The sequence below is a fragment of the Lepisma saccharinum genome, chromosome 17 (assembly GCF_977018435.1).
Source record: "Lepisma saccharinum chromosome 17, izLepSacc3.1, whole genome shotgun sequence".
Taxonomy (NCBI): domain Eukaryota; kingdom Metazoa; phylum Arthropoda; class Insecta; order Zygentoma; family Lepismatidae; genus Lepisma; species Lepisma saccharinum.
In genome coordinates this window covers 49,702,140-49,725,439 of record NC_139245.1, presented here as the reverse complement: position 1 = coordinate 49,725,439, position 23,300 = coordinate 49,702,140, and the positions used below count along the sequence as shown (strand labels likewise).

The following is a 23,300-nucleotide window of genomic DNA, read 5'->3' as shown; positions in this document are numbered from 1 at the left end:
TCTCTCAATGAATAAATAAATAAATAAATAAAAGTTGATGAACTTGGGAAAATAGAAACTATGTATGAACAAAGGTGATTCATGGTGGCCACTCTAGCGTAGCATATCCGTTCGGTTAAGAAATATTGACCCTGGCAGATCTTGTCAGCTCCTGCTCAGAAATGTGTAGGATAAGCTTTTTACAGGAAATGGTAAGAACACTGGCCTTTGGGGTAGAGGTGACGAGAGGTCAAGCGAGGGTTTAAATAGGTGCGTATGAGAGCGACATGAGGCCTTTTTACTTGGAATCATCGGAGAAGCAGGAGCTATTGGTCTATTTTCTAAACCGAACAGGGTAAGCTAGTCTACATCCCTTATATGCCATTCGCATTGCTCACTTCAGGCTAAACCGAATCATGAGTTTATTTTAATGTTAATTTAGATAATTGTACCTGGCCCGTTCAGTGCTGTCTCTACCATCAATATTAATAATCGGGAGGGGCAAGTTACATCCCTATTTAAGATCCCCGCGTTCATGTTGGAACGCTACGTGTTGGAGTTGCGGAATTTTTTATTTATATCATTCGAAATAAATGAAAATTGAAATTTGTTAAATAGTGACATGTCAGAATTGTTTCTCTCCGCGAATCTTTATTTTTGGGGCAAGCTGCGTAGCACGCAGTTTTAATGTTAATGATGGTTAATGTCGATTCTCGGCTTTAAGGCGAGGAGGGACAATTTGCCCTTGGTCTTTCTCTTTGGGGCAGCTGCTGATCACTGTTGCCAACTTCGCTCTTTCGAAGCCAGATCTGGCTCTTTCGTGACTGTGAACTGTGGCACCCGCCCTCTGCCCCACTATGATGCCACCACTGGCTCCTGCCCATAAATACCAACTTTTGCCATGAGTGTACATTTTGCACGTGGCGTGATATTCGTATAGCTATAGGCTGCGTCACCCACCTCTTCTTTCCTCCCCATGTATTTTATATAGAGCGCTGTGGCTAAGATGAAGATGACAATTTTGTTATCCGGGAACCCTTTATTTTCAATTTTATATTAACATCATTGGATTATTGAGATGGGTGATGCCGCCAAATCTAGGCGGTGGAAACTAAGAATAAATTGCCATCACTTTAAAGTTAACGGTAATAGCAGCACCCCTACCCCTCTGTCAACTAAAATTACCCTAGTAGGCACTTTATGCAGCCTTCGTTAATCTAGCTCCTTGAAAGTCCTCTTTAGCTATATTAATGGTGAAATTTAGCTCTATTATGCACATCAGGTTTGGCAACACTGCCAGGATGGCCGTAGGAGGCAAGGAGAAATGCACTAGGCTTATGGGACCATTATTTTATTCGTTCTCTCGGGAATATCAAACATCCGATGACGTAGAAAAGTACATGGACTGAAAAAGGACACATAGAACTATGTCATAGCAGTAGGAAAAGTCGAAACTCCCATTTGATGAGCCGTAACTTGAAGTTGAAGTAGATGTCCCATAAGGAATACATGGGATTCGGTAAATACTAATTCATCATATTTTTCAAAAATCGTATAAGGCTTAATAATCAACTTAGGTAACCGCTTCCACTTGCCACATGGGGAGAAATTCATACTCTTCATTTCTGCCGGAGATATTTTTAGTAGCATTGCTCATTCCTACGATATTGGAATAAATACATGCCTGGTGCGTAATTGTCCCTCTTCGCCTTAATTCAGAGTTCTTTCCCACCACACCCACCCAATAGGCTAATCACACGCTGCATTAAAGCACATTACAATGCGGAGGAAACTAAAATAGAATGTTTCCTTCGGCAGCCACGGGCAATGAGGCAACAGCTCTGCGCCCTAGCTTCGTCGCGGTTTTCTGCGTCAGTGCGATGTGGCATAAGGTGCGTCTGTCATTCCGCGTGCCGGAAGGTTCGATGTCGGACATTAGAGAGTCATATTCTGCCCAGAATTTGGCCAGCCCGGGCACATCTACCGACGAGCCCTTGTCATTCCGCTCCTAGTAACGCCATGGTTCGCTCGAACCCAGCACCTTTGGTTAGGCCTTGATGGCTATGACAGAACTACCACCTGGGAAATTTTCATCAATTCCCAGGATTTTATCTAAATTTTGAAAGTGGTATTTGATTTTGATGACCCTTGTCCTTGCAGTAGTCTCTTGAAATACAATTTGGTATTTTTTTTTACATGAATTTGGTACGTGACTTATGATAGTTCGACTATAAACGATACGACTCAATCACACCATGGTGTGTGTACTTAGTGGGTCACAGCAGAGAATATTGCTTAAGTCAATTGTGTTTTTTAATTAATTAAAGTCCTTTAAAATTTCAATTTTATTTTTATTTATAAACAAACCGTAACTTGTTAATGATCCGAAAAGTAACGCCAGTTGTGTTTATGTGTTTTAAGTTTAAACTGTTAAATATTATCGCAAGGAGGATATTTAATTTTATCACGTGTAGTTTTGAAATGCACAAGGTTCAGTGGTCGACTCCATCGTAATTAAAATGACTGAAATCTCCTCGCCCCGAAGATGGGAGCCTTGGTACTAATAATTGTAGTGCAAATTGATAAGGATATAGTCGAGAGAATACACGAGTCAGTGGCAGTGCATTTTTATTTTACCTTATTTAAGGAATATTTTTTTTACTAAAGTAAAGTAAATATGTGAAAAAACGAAACGCTAATTATATTTCTAGGAATTGAGTAGCAATTATATGTCCGCTACTATACGCTGGAGTAAGTAGTCAGAGTGACGCTACCATTCGGTTAGAGTATAACCCGCTCATTGATTAAATGTTCTAGCTAAGGAATAATAATAGGTGTATTTAGTTGTACGCGCAGAAATACCGGTAGTGAAATATAACAGAGTGCGCAAGTGTTTATATATATATTTATATTTTATATATATATATATATATATATAATGGATAAAAGCAAGGAGGGCCAAAAGGGCTAAGTAAAAATCAAATAAGGTAAAAGGAAACACTCACCGGACAGTAGGAAAATTCAAAATTTTCGCTAATTTATAGCATCATCAGTGTGAGAAGAAACAGAAGACGGAACCAGAAGTTGGGGTCCTGCAGAGTTGCCAGGTCCCCATTGAAGAAGAAGCGGTGCGTAGAACGAAAAAAACACTGTTTCGTCACCAGGCTCGTCGTAAACTGTGAGTGTGTAGGATGAGTTGGGAGGGTGGGTGAGGGTTGGGCATTACTGGGTGGCCTTGTTCAGGCCAGGTGGAGTGGTTGCACTCATGGCCGATATATAGGCCCTCTCCCATCTTTTGCGAACAGAGGTGTTGGCTGGTTGGGGTAGGAGGTGGATGATCGCTACCCGGAAGCAGTCGTTGAAACTGATGTTGTGGTGGTTGGTGTGGACGGCGACAGTGAAGTCCAGGTTGTGGGTGGAGGAGCGGTGGTTATTGATGCGGAGGTTGAGGGCCGTTGATGTTTCCCCCAGGTAAAAATCACCACAGATGTTGCAGGTGAGGATGTAGATAAGGTTTGAGGCATGGCAGGTCCCTTTGGGATGGAGGGTAAATTTGCCAGTGGCCGTGTGCACCTGGAGGGTGTGAGAAGTGATGAGGATGGGACAGGTCTTGCACCTGGGTCGGTTGCATTTATGGGCAGGGGGGTGTTGGATGTGTGGTGAAGGAGTGTTGTGGACCAGGATGTTTTGGAGGTTAGGAGGGCGTTTGAAAACCACCCTGGGTTTGTCGGGAAATATGTTTTTGGTTTCGGGATCACTGTGGAGGATTGGGAGAAGAGAGTGCAGTGTGTGCCTGATTTTGTTGAGGTGGGAATGATATTGGGTGATGAGTGCAGGTGGGTTGGTGGCAGCAGGTTTCTTGGTGATAGTGGTATGTGAGGCAGCTCGTGATATTTGCTTGGTGACCAGGATGGAGGGATATCCATGGTTAACCAGGGCCTGGTGTAGGCGGAGGTTATAATTCCAGGTGAATTTTAGGGAACGGAAGTGGTTAAGTTGGTCCAGGAAGGCTGACAAGGATGGTTCTCCATGTGACACATGGACACACTCCCCCAACCAGATCACCTTCCTGGATGTGGACGTGCACATCGAGGGAGGACACCTGACTACCTCCATCCACATAAAACCCACCAACCACATGCAATACCTACACTTCTCCAGCTCCCACCCGTTCCACACCAAAAAAGCAATTCCATTCTCTCTGGCCCTCAGGGGACAGCGCCTGAACACTTCACCCACCTCCCGCCAGAATTATAACCTCCGCCTACACCAGGCCCTGGTTAACCGTGGATATCCCTCCATCCTGGTCACCAAGCAAATATCACGAGCTGCCTCACATACCACTACCACCAAGAAACCTGCTGCCACCAACCCACCTGCACTCATCACCCAATATCATTCCCACCTCAACAAAATCAGGCACACACTGCACTCTCTTCTCCCAATCCTCCACAGTGATCCCGAAACCAAAAACGTATTTCCCGACAAACCCAGGGTGGTTTTCAAACGCCCCCCTAACCTCCAAAACATCCTGGTCCACAACACTCCTTCACCACACATCCAACACCCCCCTGCCCATAAATGCAACCGACCCAGGTGCAAGACCTGTCCCATCCTCATCACTTCTCACACCCTCCAGGTGCACACGGCCACTGGCAAATTTACCCTCCATCCCAAAGGGACCTGCCATGCCTCAAACCTTATCTACATCCTCACCTGCAACATCTGTGGTGATTTTTACCTGGGGGAAACATCAACGGCCCTCAACCTCCGCATCAATAACCACCACTCCTCCACCCACAACCTGGACTTCACTGTCGCCGTCCACACCAACCACCACAACATCAGTTTCAACGACTGCTTCCGGGTAGCGATCATCCACCTCCTACCCCAACCAGCCAACACCTCTGTTCGCAAAAGATGGGAGAGGGCCTATATATCGGCCATGAGTGCAACCACTCCACCTGGCCTGAACAAGGCCACCCAGTAATGCCCAACCCTCACCCACCCTCCCAACTCATCCTACACACTCACAGTTTACGACGAGCCTGGTGACGAAACAGTGTTTTTTTCGTTCTACGCACCGCTTCTTCTTCAATGGGGACCTGGCAACTCTGCAGGACCCCAACTTCCGGTTCCGTCTTCTGTTTCTTCTCACACCGATGATGCTATAAATTAGCGAAAATTTTGAATTTTCCTACTGTCCGGTGAGAGTTTCCTTTTACCTTATTTGATTTTTATATATATATATATATGTTTTAAGGAATAGAGGAGCAATGATGTCCGCTACTAAAGGTAGTAAGTGTGATGCTCCCTTCCATTAGTTTTAAGGTTAATTATGTCTTCCCTACGAATTAATTGTGTACACAGAGGTACCTGTAGCAAGAGGAATGACACTGTCATTGTAGCGCAATGACATAAGAATGACTTAGTCTGCATGACTTTTAGTTTGTTAAAATACCATAGTTAGGCGTAAGCCAACTTGTAATGAAAAGTAGAATGAAACGTAAGCGGTATTCAAGGCGTGGAGTATTTCACATATTAACGAGATTATTTTTTGTTATTATCCATATATATTGTCTCTCTCAGATATTTATTAAAGGATAGCTTAATATTCCTCCTTTTGCATTTTCTAGCTTTGAATTTTAATACCTTAAATTTCATGTGTTTATGTTTATGTTAATTTACATAGCATTGTTCAAACTTGAAGCGAAATTATGATATTTATATTTCAAGTTACGGCATTCCTTAATGTTTAAATAAACACTCTTTAGCATTATTCAACAGATTTCGTGTGGTTACTTAATCGCATTGCAAATCATTAAATCACTAAATAACGATAAAAGTTAAAAAGGTTGTTTAAATTAAGGTAAAACTGGTTGTCATTTATTTTTATTAAATAACAATGAAGTTTTGCGAATAGTATAATCAATCAAGCAGAATCGTGTTAGCCCTCCCCTTAGGGATAATCACGTTTACATTCCGTCAGCTTACGATAGGTTTAAACACGAAAGTTTAATCTCTGCACCTAAAGCACGATTGCTGATTCATTCATTGTTTTCCTTTTTGTTCCTTCGAACTCAGGATATGTGCATTCACAAGACTCAAGTCAAAGATTTTACTTCCACATAAGTCACCAGATTTCCGTGCACGAAGTGCTAGAATTTTCCGTCTACATACCGCTGAGCTGTTTCAATGTATCATATTACGCAGTCAAGGGCGTCCGGTATCGAAGCTGGTGATGTGAATTGTAGTATAACTAGCCTTTGGCTCCTCGCAGAATGTGCTGATTCAGACCCATAACCCCACATCGAGATGCTCGGAATGAACATTTTGTACAGGCGAGATTCTTGCAGCATATTGAACTTTTAACTCACGTGTCTTTCCATTCATAGCCAGGCAACTTCGTGCTTTTAGAATGCACAATAATTACTTATGGAATTACAGATTATTTTAATGCCCACTTTAACTAAATTGTATAATAAAGAATACTTGCATTTATACATTTTAGCTTTCCCACACGTCATGAAATCTAATTGAATGTTCCCGTAAGCAAGGACACATTTAAAAGCAAGCCACATTTCAGTCAGCCTCACAGATACGAACAGCAATCTCTTGGATTTAATTCACAATGTTACTAAAAAACTCCAATTTTTATGAATAATTTTCATATTTTATCCTTATTTCACTTTCCCTTCCTTTTTATTTTATTACAATGCTAAGAAATTGTCTTAACTGCTTATTATGTCACCTGTCAGTATTTTGCTGCCGTAACACGTCAGAAAATGCAGAGCAATACAGTTAATGATTTTATCACATTGTTTTGTCGTTTAAGCAACTTTAACCATTAGTTTAAAAGTTTCGTCATTATACGTCATTAAGTCAAAAGGACATTAGTTTGGGGTTTATTTACATTTTCCATTGATATTTTATATCATGTTACACCTTTCTGGCATGTCATATTTAATGGATTGGGTTGGTTACATGATGTGACACAAAGAGGCTTCATATTTTATGACATACACATATTTATCCATCAATATTTAATCCCACTTAGTTTAGTTTATTTTATTGTCCTTTCTTTATTGTATATTGATCCTATGCCAACAAAGGGCATTTAGTGCCATGTCATAACTTTAGTTTTATTTTGCACATTATTCTATATTTTAGGGAGAAGCCAGAGGCTATATAATTTAGTCAATATATGTTTATTAATTTTCAAGAAGTCATATTTTCATTTTAATAATGTTCCAGGGTTAAGGCGTCGAAGTAAATTTTCTGCCTTTTTATTTTATTTAGCCTTCATTCCAATTTTGTTTTATAATTTATATCACTTATTGGGCAGTTTAGTTTATTTTATTTTAGTTTATTTATCTTTACTCATGATTTTCACTTGCCTATAAAATTACGATTACTTTACACATTTTTTATATATTTTAAATATTCACTGACTGAGAGTTTCCCTTTTTTTATGAAGTTCACAAAGAACACACTTTTAATGAAAGTGGTTACCGGAAGTTGTCGGCTACCAGGCCAAAAGTTGCTCGCTCACGGGAAATTGCTGTATCTCGAGCTCAGAGCTAAGACAGATGGGTGAGACTTCCAGGTGCCATGCGTCTTGTATTTTGAAACATTCGTGCGATCTTATCTCGCATTTCTCATCTAGCACTGGTGAATATTTCCAAGGTGGCGCATTCAGCGGGGAAAGAGCTTGACCTCCCATGCACATTGACAAAGAATATCAATGTCCAGCGGGCATTTCGGGCTGCTTCCCTCGAGTTGTCAGCAGCTCTTAGGACAAGGAAACATGTCAAGGTCAAGTTAAAATAACGTCCAAGCTTTCTCCACATTCGATCTTCTCTTGTCGACTTACGCAGGTGTCTACTTCGAATTAAGCGAAACCAGTTTTACGGAAGGGTCTTGTAAACAACTTCGTATTAAAAATTATCCATATTTCGATTTATCCGTACTGAAATACATTATAAATCCTATCTTATCGGCTGGGGAATGGGAAGAACTTCGGATTAAAGGGGACTTCGTATTAACCAATATCGTATTAACGAGGTTTTCCTGTAATTAACACAATTGGAGTGTAAAAAAAGGTCGAAAACTTCAGTTTGTTTAAAGTTGCTTTGGACTTTGCAAGAAATTTAAAACTCTTTCACACAACAGGGACATGTAGTTATTCAAGCATGTGTTGAGAAATGTTCTAGAAAATGGAAATAATGTGTAAAAATAACTAAATTAATGTAATACATGAGCCAAAATGTAATATATGTACAAATATGCAAAATATAAACTGAAATTTTGGAGTCTGCATTCCATGATGCGCAAAGATAATACAAAATAGAACCGATTTCAGCTTCTTACATAAATATGTACATATAAATCCATTCCCTGATCCTACTACTAGGTGGCCAAAATTAAAGTTGCCATAGTCAGAGCCCGTTCGAAGCAACGGATTGTGCTGAAACTTGGTGTACAGGCTATGGAGACTGTGGAGAAGCAAATGCACAATAAAAAAAAATAAAAAGTCCAAAATTTCACCCCCAGGTTGAAATGTAGCACTTAAATATGAACAATATCCTACAAAACACTTTGAACATTGATCACACTGCCTTAGGCTTCCAAAGGGTGATTCACATTGAGAGGGTGCATATTGAACACTGCTCTACCAATTAAGTAATTGCTAACTCTCTAGCCTTCTTAAACACAAAGGTTTAAGCAACACAAGCTTTTCAAGCTGAGCAAAATCAATCCAATCTCTTCCATCCTTACCGATGTCCTTTAGGTCCATCTCAATGCTATCCATCAATCTTCGTCTTGGCCTTCCTACAGGTCTCTTACCATCAAGTTTCCCAACAAGAATCCTGTAAACTTCTCTATGCTCTCCCATTCATGCCATATGGCCTGCCCACCTAAGTCTTCTTGATTTAATTATTTTAATAATATCTGGACAAGAATACAAATTGTGCAGTTCTACATTATGTAACCTTCTCCACTCACCAGTCTCCTCGTCCCTTTTAGGTCCAAGTATTTTCCTAAGGATAATATTTTCAAATACTCTAAATTTATGTTCCTCTTTTAATGAAAAGGACCAACATAAACTCAAACTGCTGGTGTTGTTACTTCAGTGCCACATTTCAACCTGGTGGTAAAAATTTGAACTATTTTCTTTTCATCAGAATTCGCTTACTCATGGTCTCCATAGTGTCTCTAACAAGTTTCGCCGCAATCCATTCCTTCAACCAAGCCTCAGAGGGCTCTGAGTAGGGAAATTTCATTGTAAGTGCCACATTTGCACCTGGTGTTGAAAATTTGAACTTTTATTCACTTCCCTAGGGTCTCCATAGCCACTACACCAAGTTTAGCGCAATCTGTTGCTTCGAATGGTCTCCAGAGGGCTCTGGGTGGGGCAACTTTAATTGTGACCACCCTCACCTTCAGTCAATTGAAAATACTTCATGCACTCACCTTTCTGTCTCTGAAGCTGGGCCTTCATCTTCAACTTCATTCTCTTTCACATCTTCAGGTTCGACTTTAACAATCACATCTTCAGGTTCTACTTTAACAATGTCACTCTCAGTATTTTCTAATTCAACAGCACTGAAATGTGTGATGTTACCACTCGTATCCAAATATTTACTATCTTCCTGTAAAAACTCACTCGTTCCAGTACAAGAGTTCAAGTATATGTGAACGGTGCTGCCACTAACATCCTCTGGCTGTTCAGTTTTCACTTGTTCTTCCCTTGGCTCGGAATTAACAGCTGTTGATGATGAAGCAGAATCCAAAGTGTTTTCTATTGACTCTTCATGATAAGGAAGAGCTTTGGGTTCACTCTTCACTGAGAAACTCATGATGCCAGGCTGTACCTTCACTTGTGGAAACGAAGGGTGATCATCCAACTCCATCTGTGTTGATGAAGGTGAGGCAATTGAAATCTGAAAAGACATTTTACACATGAACATAAGATTGATTAAATTGAAGAAAAATGAGAATATATATATAGTTTATATACAGTTGAGACTAATTTATACATAACTAAGTTCTGCATAATTCTGTTTTATATGTAAAATACTGTAGGTCCAAGCAAAATATTATTTTAAAAAGTGTTAATTAAACTGCAGTAGCTCAGTTGGCAAGGCGTCCGACTACCATGCGAGGCTCAGAGGGGGGGAGGGGGAGGAGAGAACCAGATTTTTTTCCACCTGTTCAAGCAGCTCCGGCATCCACCCAGCATCCCATAAAGTGGGTACCTGGAGGAAACTGTGGGGGGTAAAGGCAGCCAGGGGCATGAAGCTGATCAAATCATCCCCCACCTTCCCCTGTGATCAAGAAAGTGTGGGTCCCTAACTCCACACCCTATATGTCTTCCTGGCATGGTGCAAAGTACATCAGAAGACTTTACTTTTTTACTTTTGTGTATTAAACCTTATTTTTACGTAATTCAGTGTTATATGTATTATTTTTCATAAAATACAGCTGATATGTGCGTATCCAAGCTACAACAATGTCACACAAATATACGTACATTTCTTGTCCTTACAAAAATACGAGACAAGTTTGAAATACTAAACAGGAAAGGCGGACATGGCGGTGGTCGGTCTCGAGTTGCGAGGAAGACGAGTGCGGTAGGGCAGTGTCACAGAGAAATCAGAGGAGAAAGATTTACTGGAGTTGTTCAGAACATGAGACGCAGATAGATTCCATAATAAAATTCCAAAATAATAAAAACAGAACAGCAGTTCCTTCAGTAAATGTTTTCAGCTGCTACTGGTTGGCCATGGAGAACAGAAAGAGGAAAAGTTCCACGCTTGACCAGAAAGTGAAATTCGTATGGGAGGTGGATGCTAATCCACATAAAACTTAAGAATCAAATATTTAGATTCGTTAATTTACCACTTTATGACAGAAATAACCTGTTTTACATATATCTTGTTCCTCAAACTAAATACAATTACAGTATTTTAATAATGATATGACATGGTACCTAAATCTGATTTGTAAATAATTCTCAGTTATACGTATTATTTTCTCTTCACATTGACATATACAGAGCATTCCCTGACATTCGCTACGAGACTCGGCGGCAAGCGGCCCGGTGTCAGAGCTTGCCTTTCCCGGTGAACGGGGTCCGCACCAGTTGCTAGAGTCGGCTACTAAAATTACAGTTTTCATATTGTGTACTAACCTTGACTACAGAAGGTGTTGAAAATGATGTCCCTCTGCTGCATCTTCCTGGCATCTCCGAAGGAAATTGGCATTTACACGTGCAAGTTCGTCTACTGTAATTCTCCAGATTTCTCGTACAATACTCTCTTTTAAGTCACGTATGGTGTGCGGATTGTCTTTGTATACTTTATATTTTTAGATTTCCCCATTTATCTTTCCACTTTTATTCAGAACTGACCCTGTTACTCTAAACTTTTTTACGAGGTTTAATATAGTGGTCCTATGTGGAACGGGAACACCATGAAATTTCATTGCAAAATTTCACGCACTTCTCCACAATTCCTCTTTCCGCAGTAACACAAGACAAGATAAATCCTTTGTTGTAATGTAAACTTTTGTGGTGCCATATTAAGCCACAATCTTCAACACATGGACATGACACAACATAACTTCCGAGGAAGGATTATACTGGCGTCAGTCTGCAACGTCAACAGAAAGGAAAAGAGAGCGGAAAAAAAAAACAGACTGTAGTGTGCGACTGTCGCGGACCCAGTTCACAGGGAAAGACAAGCGCTGACGTTGGGCCGCTAGCCGCTGAGTCTAATAACGAATGTCAGGGAATGTTCTGTATATAACTCAGGTTCAACTCTACTTGATTTTCAAAGAGAATATATCAATTGGTAATGAAACAGATGATTTTCAATGATGTACTAAGCTTCTGTGGTTTGTGTCATTGTAACATTAAGAATAATCCAACTTTCAGTTACAGAATAATGGACCCCATTCATGGATTGATATGGCTTAATCATCTACTCTACATTAAATGTAATTTTATCTTCTGATTTGAGAGCAGCCTGGGGAAAAGAAACTAAACTATGCATTTTAAAAAATTCAACATCACCCATTCATTCATCCTGTAGCGATGGTTGCAATATGCAAGTCAACAAAATTAGAAAATTTTACATACATTATCATACAAAATATAATTTTCCATAGGAATCCACTGGTGTTCCATTATGTCATTTGGCACACAAATAGTCAATTGATGTCTTGAAAACAAGTAATTTTTTTTAAAAAAAAGCCTAATTGGATGTTTTGAATTTTGGAAAAATAATCACTTTTGAAAAATTACTATGTAACTCTGTAGCCTTCTTAAACCCGAAGGTTCAAGATCAGCAACACAGGCATTCCATCTGTCTCTATCCTGAGCAAGATCTTTATACTCTTTTCCATCCCTATCAATTTTCTTTAGGTCCATCTGAACATTATCCCTCCATCTTCGTCTTGGCCTTCCTACAGGAACATCCTAACATCAGGCTTCCCAACAAGAATTGTTTTCTCTTCCATTTGTGCCACATGGCCTGCCCACCTAAGTCTTGTTGATTTAATCATTCTAATAATATCTGGACATGAATGCAAATTATGTAGTTCTAAATAATGTAACCTACTCCACTCACCTGTCTCCTCATCCCATTTAGGTCCAAATATTTTCCTAAGGATCTTACTTTCAAATACTCTCAATTCATGTTCCTCTTTCAATGTAAGGGACCAAGTTTCGCATCCAAATAATACTACGGCAAAATTACTATTTCCTATATATTTAAACTTTTAGTTTATTAGATATTAAACGAGAAGACAAAAGTAACATGCATTTCCTGAATAAAGCCTGCTTTTTATTTCCTCTTTAATATAATTTTTATTTGTTAGTATTACCCCTAAGTGCTTGAATTTGGAAACTGGTTCAAAGGAGTTGATATCAATAATTATATTACAGAATTCAAATACCACATTTCAAATTAAGCTCATTAAAACAGAAGAGAATGACACAAATTTGAGCTCTGTAGCGAAAATAGTTTTGATCTACAGCTGTTTAAAAATTTCAAAATGTTGTCACATATTTCAATTTTTGCTTTTTGGTAAGTCAATAGCTCAAAAACTATGAAGTTTTGATTTCTTTTCCTTTTCCGAGATACAATGAATAATACAAATCGTAAAGATCTGAATACTAAAGGTTCTCTAATATTTTTATTGGTCAATTTGACACAGTTATTACCAGGGTTGGCAAAGCCCAGTTTTCCCCACCAAACCCACAAAAAAAAAAAAAAAACAGTCAAAAAGTGTTTTCTTTTTTCATAAAATGTAAATTATTGCTTTGAATACCTGTGAGGTTCTATGATTGTCAATTTTTTTTTAAAACTTGTGAAGAAAAGGTTTAGCAGAGCTTGTAATACTAAAAATAATTAATGTAGTACAAGCCCGTGTTTTTTTGTGTTATTTTTTCAAGATATCTTCCTCAAATTATGGACATTTAACAGAAATAAAAAGAACATATATCCAAGAACCAAAAAATAGAAAGTATCAGAAATTCTTAGGTAAAATCTTTGCATTGATTGATGCAGCATAGTTTAACAAAGTTTATAATTTTGAAATGTGGTAGCACTTTGATTATCAGTCACTTCCTTACGTGGGGGAAACCATAGTGGCACATCATAGTAGTTTCACTTGTTACGATCAATTGATGCAATACATTTTTGCATGTCTAAAGCAGTACAAGGGAGATTTGAGTACATTTTATTGAAATGATTTTTTCATTCCTTATTGTAATGGGCTGCTTGCCTATTCAGGATTCATGTTATTTATGTCTGGTTAGGAGCTCTGTACCAATATAAGTCGTGCACCTTCATAATCTGCAAAAATTTCAGTTATTTCTTTCTTTTTTTAATCGTGTGAGGTACTCAAGTGCAGTAAATACAATGTGCATGTATACTTTCATATTTTGATTATTTTTGACATTTTGAAACCCAGAGGTCGGAAGTAGCGCGCTACTTGTAGCGGCGCTACTGTAGCTAGCTACAAAATTTGTAGCTGTAGCTGTAGCGGCGCTACATTTTATAAATTGTAGCTGTAGCTGTAGCGTCGCTACAAAATTCTTGTAGTTTGTAGCGAAAATCACCTCGCTACCGCTACTTTTCTTGTTGGAGTTTTGAGGTAAATGTTTACGTGGCAACAGTGTTTACCAGAGAAGAAGAAGAAGAAAGGTTGCCATGCAACTGTGTAGCGCGTTAACTTTGTTGTTTGTTCCTAAAGGAAAAAGTATAAATACCTTCGTCTTTGGTCTCTCGATCTCATTTGTATTTTGTTTGGAAGGTAGTGGAAGCTCGTGAGCCCGTTAATTTTGTGCGTCGCCTTTGTTTTATAGTACCACGTTATTATTATGAGTGATATCGACAGCGACGATTGTGGAAGCAAACCACGCGAGAAGTTGCCATGGGAAGAATACAATAAGTTTTTTACTTTCAAGAGGACAGGGAAAAAAGGAAATTTCATTGTAAGCTGCAATCTTTGCTGCATAGGAAACGAATTGTCGGTGACGAAGACCAGCACATACAATATGAAAATTCACTTACAGGTAAGTGTAAAATTAAAGGATATAATAATAATGAAAGGGGAGATATAAACTCGGTCACATGTTTCATTACAATTTCTTGAAAGTGTGTAAATGTAGAAATAATGCAATTACATGCCACGTTGTTTACCTGCCAGTTGGTAACCATTAACATTTATCATACATTTGTACATTTTACACAGTTTTTCTCCTGTGTGCTATTTGGACAGTCTTTCGAACAAAGGCATGTAGTGCTCACCAAAGTCGGTAAGTGGTTGGTTTCATTAAATAGTACTAGATTTTCGACTTCTGTCCAATGTATTACTTTGGAAGGATTAATTGAAGCATGCGAAAGTTTCCGAAATAAGTTTTTAAAATTGTGCAGAACGTGCACCTAGTTTTAGTCGAAGAAACCTCCAACTGTGCGCCAATTTCGTACTGGAAAGTAATTTCCAAAGTTTCCGTTCCCATAAAATTGAGGTGTGTGTGTTAACCTCAACTTTGAAACATTCGCCCGTAAATAGCGAGACCCGAATATAAAGTTCGGTATTATCTAACCTTCTTGCTTGGCCGAATCATTTTCTCATGAATATAGTAATATTTTGGGCCTAATCTGCCGTTTTGCAAATTGTCCAACGTACTGTTATTTCAACCCTTTTGGAAGACCAAAAAATATTGTAGACGAAATGTTTGTTGCTTGGAATTTTGATCGACGTCTTCAATCGAAGTTATTTTTTTCCCGCTTAAATAAGAATTTTCAAAGGGATTGCAGAGAATTTCACAGTGCGAAAATTGAAATTTAGAGTTATAATGAATTTAATACCTTTTTCACTAATCAGGAGCTACTACAATGTGGAGTTCTAAAGTCAATGTGGTGTTCATTGTCATATAATATCATGCACGTGTGATATGACCACAAAAGACATAAAAAAATGGAAGTGACAATTTTCACCAGGTGGTGGGAATAGCATACGAGGCTATTTTCACCAACAAATGTAAATACTTGACCATAGCATTGTATTTGGCGCAAGTTTCTTTTGTTACATTGCGATTTCATCATTCTACGAATGCAATTTTTATATGCTTAGATTTAAGTCTGTTAACACATACTGCGGAGTTTTAGTGATTACTTAAAGATGTATGCTTTCATAGTTATGTTAGGTGGGCCAGGTTTGGTTTTCTTAGCATTAAAATAAAGTCCCTAAATGCATTCTACTAAACTTCCGATTTACTTCTACTAGTCTACAATACTTAAGTTGCTTCACGATGGAAAATGCATTGTCCGTGGGAAGCACGCATGCTTGCCTAAGGTAATTTTTAAGTGTTTTTTTCAACATTTATAACTTTTACCGAAATCCAAACAAAGGTTCAAATTTTGTGTGATAATGATTGCCAAAATTCTAAGATTAGTCTTACTGCTAGGATAATTTGAAAAAAACAACAAAAATTCATAAAATAATCTAAACCGTTACCCACATCCATGTTTGATACCCAGTGGAGGTACATTGTAGTTCAGATTTTAAAATGTAGGCCCACTCCCGATTAGCCAAACTGTGCATAAAGTGGACTTAAAATCTCATTGGGCAGTAGTACTTAAGTTACTGCTAAGGAGTTAATTTAAAGTAAAATTGGTGCAACTACTACTGTCACAAAGTAGTGAGAATAGCAGAAAGTGTTAAGACCAGAAATCACATGATCTGGTGTTGGGAAGTATTTACAAATAATTTTAATGCTGGAAGTGACCTGCCTAACCTAACAATGAAAGCACAAGGAATGCAATGCCCCTTTCATACTACATCATGTGACATATTAGCAGTACCAATTCATATTAGAACACCTTGTGATATTTTTCAAACTTCATAGTGTGAAGAAAAATTACTTGTCCATACGAAAATAAATGCACGCCGACATAAGTTTCTTACACATCAACAATTAAGGAATGCACACATACATGTAGTAGGCCAGGTTGGAGATCATACACATGAGAATTTAAATTCTGGTGAAAATAGCTTCAAAGCTAGCTTCACCACCTGGTGAAAATAGTTACTCCATAAAAAAAAATATGTATTGAGAGCAATTGAACATAACTGCATAACCTCATAAGAATCACTTCCTTGTAGTTGATATTCTTCCTGCCCCTCCAATAAATATCTCTCAGGGCAGAATAACTTTTTTGTAGTGAAAATGTTGAGACTGTGAGTAAAGTGTACAGATAGGTATCCGAGTAGCCATAGCCTGGAATGATGTTGAAGTGACATTTTCTCATTATCTGATTTCACAAACTTGGAGACATTTGCATTACTTTATGAATCTGGGGTCCTGGATTTTCAATTCGTGGAATAAGGTGTTTTGACAAGTTATGAAAGAGTAGAGCTGTAGAAGGTATGAATCAAAATTCTCGACCCTCGTCCCCCCCCCCCCTCCCACAAGGGTTGGAAATGAATAAAAAAATTATTAGTTATTATTCTTATTCACAGCTTTCATTCTTTCTAGTGTAATTAAACACTTATTTTAAAATTTAACATACTGCTTTGATATGGAATTCATAGCTAGACAAAAAATGAAACTGACTAATCAGTTTCTTCAGTGCATTCTTCAAATTTCAGTTCCGTTATTAAATGGAATTTGTGCACATTCATAGAGCTAGAATATATCCATACAGATATCCTCTAGTGTTCAAACCCAGTAAAACTTGACGTTAACGTAAAAACAAACATAACATTTATGTTACCACTTTGCCATTGGGTAAGCACTAAGGCTGAGCCAATATCACTTGGATGCTTGGGAATTGGAATGATAAAAGCTTTTTGAAATATTGATTGATATCAGAAATTATACTGCTCTAATTATTTGCATAAATTTACCAAAGTTTTGCTTAAAAATATTCATGAATATTTTATGTTATGCTAATACAAAATTCAATGTTTTTGCACATAAATCAGGCACAACTTCCAATTTTGCATAATTCCCAGGATAATTAGCCTCTGCGAAAGTGTTTTGTGCCATTTATGTGGATCCTGCATACAATCAAACAACAAAAAAGTATCTGCCAGTATTGATGAATAGAAAAGATGCTTTCTGATACAGATACCACTTGTATCAGCTCAGCCCTAGTAGGCACACACATGAGGCAAAAACAAATTAATTCCTAGAAGCAATACCCAATGTCTTCTCTCATGACATGCTATTCACATTAAGGGAAGTGTTTTCCCACAAACACTAGGGACCAAAATTGTATATATTGTTTCCATTGCAGAATTATTTATCTCAAGACAACTTCACGTCTTTAGTTTCTGAGGTAACATGGGAGAAAGTTGCCATGGAATTCCACAGTATTTATTCATGACAGTCTCGGCAACTTTTATTCTTATAACGGGACCTTATAAATGGTCCCGTGGCATTTTACTGTATGGTAACATGTGTAAGATTTCCTGTGATTATTTTAAATCCCAAGTATTTTGTAAGAAGTTCAAAATTTCAGAGATTAAATCTTGTTACTGTATCACTGCACTTTCATTTGTGCACCTATAGTCATAATATTTTTTTCTTTAGAGAAAACATGAGCAGAAGTTGGGAGAGTTGAATAAATCCATCGAATCAAGCAGAAAGAGAAAAAGAGAGATCTGCGATAGCAACCAACGGCAGAAGCAGTTAAAATTAAGCAGCCTCAAAGATGGAAGATTCTCTTTTTCAGGTGAGTTATTTGTGAGAGCATATTGATGTTTGGGATTTCTATTTTGGTTTTCATCGTTCTTATACCACTCATGAGTGAACTGTGACTGTGATGAATGGAGAGAATGAAAGAGACAGTCACATCCATACTTTACCCACGATCCAAACCAATTGATGAAGGACAGTGGCTACTCACCGGAAATTCTGGGAATTATGCATGAATATTTTGTTCCGGGAATTATGTGGAATTTTGGATTCATTGGAATCGCACACTCTTCATATTGTTAATATTTTTATTGAGGGGCGGTAGTATGTAAGTTTGGAATAGAGAAAACCTCTGCTTGCATCCTTGAATTTTTGGAAGGTTTGCCTTGAAAACCGGGAATTATACTTGAATTTTTTCATGGTCTGGCCACCCTGTGAAGTAGCATGCTAATGCTAGCAAATCCACCATAGGGACTGGCAATTTCATAATTTTTATTGTACAATTCTTTTGTCTTCAACCATGGGCAGTGCGAGGGGGTGCTTGCGTGCCCCTTAATTTTCTTCCGCATCCCCTACATTCAACTGAAAACCCTAACTGTTAGAGTGTATATTATGTCATGTCACATTGAGCACCGAATGTCAGGTACTGAATGAAGTAAGACCGTTATTATTGTATGCAATGGACAAGCACGTAAAGAGATGCAGCGGCAGCCTCTATATAGATCAGCGGCAGATTTTTTTCTTCAGTCAGCATTGTTGTTATGATTGTTTTCTTCCTTTCTTTCATTAAGTGCTCTGTATGCGGTTTTCGATAATCGCCTATAGCAGAGATTCCCAAACTTTTTTTGTTTCACGGCACCCTTAGTGTTTCAAGATTTTTCCGAGGTGCCCAAGTCAGAATGTAGGCCTATCTAACACTTGGCAACGCTCAGTTAGTGTGGTTAGGTTGCTTGCCTCAAGTTAAAAAAATAAACACATATATCAAATTCAGAAATATATTACACATAATAAAAAGTACTAAATAAGCACATACATTGGAGTGTCATTTCAGTAAAATAGAACATTTCGCGGTGTGCCTGTAAACCATCCAGTGTGCTGCAGTGAACTGTTTGGTAACCACTGCCCTATAGCTTGGTGTGAGTTATGTTTTTATTTTATTTGTTTTTTTATTGTTGATAAATGGTTTATTTTTCGCCTACTTGTTCTTCCTCTTACTAGAGCAAAAATTGCAGCTGCTTTCAAATTATCAGGAAATTATTTAAGCAAGTTGTAATGTGAAGGGTAGTTTTCTTGTTAATACATTCTATGTATTTGTTCCACATTACATGTCTAGTAAACGTACCATTTCAGGCTTTTTCAGAAACTCTTACGAAGAGGCCCAATGTTCACGAAAAAATTTTGGAATAAGTTATTGGGGGTGGGATTTTATCCTGAAGTGGCAGACTGAAGGTACAATGTACTATGCAATCGTATTTTGTAACTCCAAGGTTACATTAAAAAGGTTCAAGAATTGTGTTTTTAAAGGTCAGGATAATTTCATTTTGTATTTCACTACATAGTTCAATGAGACTGCAACGTGTATCTGAATGTTTACACTGTATGACAAATTTCTTGGAGTATAAGTATCATCATGGACGTCCAGGGGGAGTTCAAGCTGGGGGGAGGGGGCACAGCTTCTCGTGAAAATGGATGTCAATCTAAAGATATATAATTTCATTTCAGTCAGTAATTTATGTTAATCAGTGGAGGCGATTAGGGGTGTAGTTGCCCCCCCACTTTTTGCTATTTATGCTAGTTACTATGCTAAACCTTATCTACCAAGAGAAAGAAACTGTTCTTCTCACACACACACACACCCTTTATTTTTTAAAGATTGCATGCATGTTAGTTGAATACTGATAATTATAATTATATATTGAAACTTTTAATTAATTCTTAATCTTTCATGGCATTAATCAAATTTCATATCCTTTCATTTGTAGGGGAAAACCAAGAGAGTATAGACAATAAGTTGCTTGAGTGGATAGTAGATGGGTTGCATCCATTCTCTGAGGTGGACAGACCATCGTTCAATGACTTATGGCAGTCTTTAACAAAGAAGAAGTTGATGTGCTCTGCGACCTTAAAGAAAAAGTTGGGGGAGCAATATGAAAGAATGAAATCTTCAATGTTAGACGAATTTGAAAAGGTCAGTTTTGTCTCAGCCACAGCAGATTGTTGGACTGCACATCATAGGTCCTTCTTAGGAGTAACCTGCCACTGGTTGGATCCACTGTCTCTAGAGAGGAAATCTGCTGCTCTTGCATGTCGGCGTCTCATAGGAAGCCATACTTACGATGTTTTGGCAAAAGAGCTGCAGGACATATTTATCAGGTACCACATTCATAATAAAGTAGTGGGTGTGGTAACTGATAATGGATCAAACTTCGTGAAAGCCTTCAAGGAGTTTTCTGCAAGTGAGCCGGAGGACAGCCAAGAGTCTGATGTGGTGGAAGAAGAAATTACAGAAATTCTTGCCACAGGAGATTGCACTTTGCCACCACACATTCGCTGTGCAGCACACACTTTACATCTTGTTGCAGTGAAAGATTCAGAAAAGGCTGCATCATCAGATGCAAATTACAAAAGGCTCTTCCGAAGTGCCTTCGCTAAAGCACAGGCATTGTGGAATAAATCCAGGCAGTCTTCCCAGGTTGCTGACATAGTGAAAAAACAGCTTGGTGCATGTCTGATTGTACCAAATGCAACACGGTGGAATTCAGTGCATTCTGCTGTATCGGCACTATGTCAGCATTTTACAAAGCATGAGGAGAAATTGCATGCAATTTCTGATGCAGTTGGCCTGTGCAGATTTTCTCCACATGAGATTGAATTTTTGAAGGTAGGTCCGATATGATAAAATTACTTATGTAGTTGGCACTCATTTCATACTCTTAACTTATTCAGTCATTGCAAGCTGTACTTACAAACTGCTATAATATTCTTAATTTTTGCCTTCAATTATTATAGTGTACTTTTTAAGATTCCAAAGTGCAGAATTTGCATAATATTTTTCTCATAAATTTTAAGTGATGCATACACTTATGTGCTGGAATCAGAAGAAATTATTAACATACATTTTTATTGTGGAGATTAGAAACTGTTTGCTGTGTTTTTCCAAAATGGATTTCCTTTGAATGATATGCTACATTTAAAGTACATGAAGGAATCATGCTTATGAATTGTTTTTAATATTTTCCCCATTGTTTATTGCTATAACAAACATTATATTTACAAATGAATAAATTAATTCCTACAATGTTTTAAAGTAACGTACATTTTATTTTTGAAGGAATATGCTGAGGTTACACAACCACTAGCCAAAGCAATTGACATTCTCCAGGGAGACAAGAAGGTGTCCATTGGATATCTCCTTCCCACACTTCACCAACTTCTCCGGATACTTGGTTTGAAATTGGATTCTGGGGATGTAGCACATTGTGATGCCCTTGCCAGAGCTATTGTTGATGGTGTGAAGCAACGGTTTGCAGGCATTTTATGGGATAAGGATACAGTGCTAGCTGCTTGTTTCCATCCAAGGTAAGAAGTTATCTGGAATTAATTCACTGCAGTGTCTTTTATATCTTGATTATTCACATGAAAGATGCATGATGTTTTACTTTACATAACAAAACATCAACATTGTTAACTTCTCTTATAAGATAACAATTACGTGCTTTCATATGTGCACAAATCAGAATATAGTTGCTTTATTTGATGTTCAAAATAATTTCTTGGCAACCTGTATTTTATTTAGTGCATGCCAATGTTAAACTTGTCTTTGGTTGAGAGGCGGATATCTAGTCTTGGCCAATAATACCTTATGTGAAGTATACATTTCAGCTGTTTCTTTTCACTATTTTTTTTAACATTTGTCTCATACTCATTTGTTTTTATAAATATATTATTTTATGCAGTTTCTCAACAGCCTAAGAGGTTTTCTTTTATAGTTTCCAGAACTTGATAACATGGTTGTTTATAATTTTTTTCAGTGTTCAAATGTAAACCAGCTGTCTTCCATGGTGCAGTAGTAGTTATCAAAGCATACTATGATACCCAGGAGTCTTGGGTTCAAAGCCCAGCCTGGGATTGTGTGTTTTTTGTGATTGTCCATTCATCAATTTCACCCATCCTCATCTTTGCGATTGCAATTAGCTCTCTCCCTCTCTCAATATGTCATTTATTGTCTCACTTATTTTGTCCCATGCTGTACTTTTCAAATATCTCCCTCTCATATTCAAAATAAACCAAATCAATTAGTTCAATGTAAACCTGCAATAAACTTGAAATTGTTGCCCCAAAGTGGACATCAAAGATTTGTTTTTTTTTGTCTTCAGTGTAGTTAACCAATACCCTGATATAGCACTTTTATTGTATTTCAGATTCAAATTGTCATGGCTTGAATCGGAAAAAAAGAGTGAGGCACGCAGGTGGATGGAGAAAGCTGTATCTCATGATACAAAGGAAAGTTCAGCTTCTCGGAATGAAGAGAAGCAGCTAGATGATTTTGAAGATTTTTTCATGTTTGAGCAAACGCAGTCGGAAACAGAACTACAAGAACTGTGCAGATTTCTAAAGGATGGTCCCAAACCTGTGGAGACACTGCACAGTTACAGTAGCAAGTTCAAAGAAATTTTCATAAAATTGAACACTGTTATGCCGTCAAGTGGAGCTGTTGAGCGTTTGTTTAGTGTTGGCGGAAACTTGTTTTCTAGCAGAAGGACACGGCTGACCGACCAGAACTTCGAAATGCAGCTGTTGCTAAAGTTCAACAGACAGTTGAATTTGGTTTAAAAAACTTGTATTGGACAAACCAAACATGCATGTTATACACAGTTAATAAAGTGATTTGTACATTCGCAATAGGACTTTCAATAGTGTTATAAAATTAATATCTTGTCTCATACCAAAAGTTTGTCAGCAACTAGCTTCAGGACAGGTTTTCCTTAAAACTTTATTTTTTTTTCCCAAATATCTATTGTGAAAGTTTAGTATATAGAACAGTAATACAGAATCATTAACTTGAGTGTTGATATAGAATGCAATGAGTGAGGGTGCAGCCCAA

General features: G+C 37.9%; 2 protein-coding genes across 2 annotated transcripts in view; one reads left to right on the top strand and one right to left on the bottom strand.

Annotated features, from left to right (window-relative positions):
• LOC146001737 (uncharacterized) overlaps positions 1-23,300 on the bottom strand; it is a 45,796-nt gene that overhangs the window by 6,612 nt on the left and 15,884 nt on the right. Inside the window, exon 2 of the mRNA XM_083139436.1 lies at positions 9,454-9,923. Coding sequence (XP_082995562.1) covers positions 9,454-9,893 — 440 coding nt within the window. The 5' untranslated portion in view covers positions 9,894-9,923. The remainder of the gene's footprint in view (positions 1-9,453; positions 9,924-23,300) is intronic.
• LOC146001405 (uncharacterized) lies at positions 14,369-23,029 on the top strand. Its single transcript, XM_083138721.1, has 5 exons — positions 14,369-14,563; positions 18,092-18,233; positions 20,179-21,077; positions 21,528-21,775; positions 22,618-23,029. The coding sequence occupies exons 1-5, from the start codon at positions 14,369-14,371 to the stop codon at positions 23,027-23,029; spliced, it is 1,896 nt and encodes a 631-aa protein (XP_082994847.1).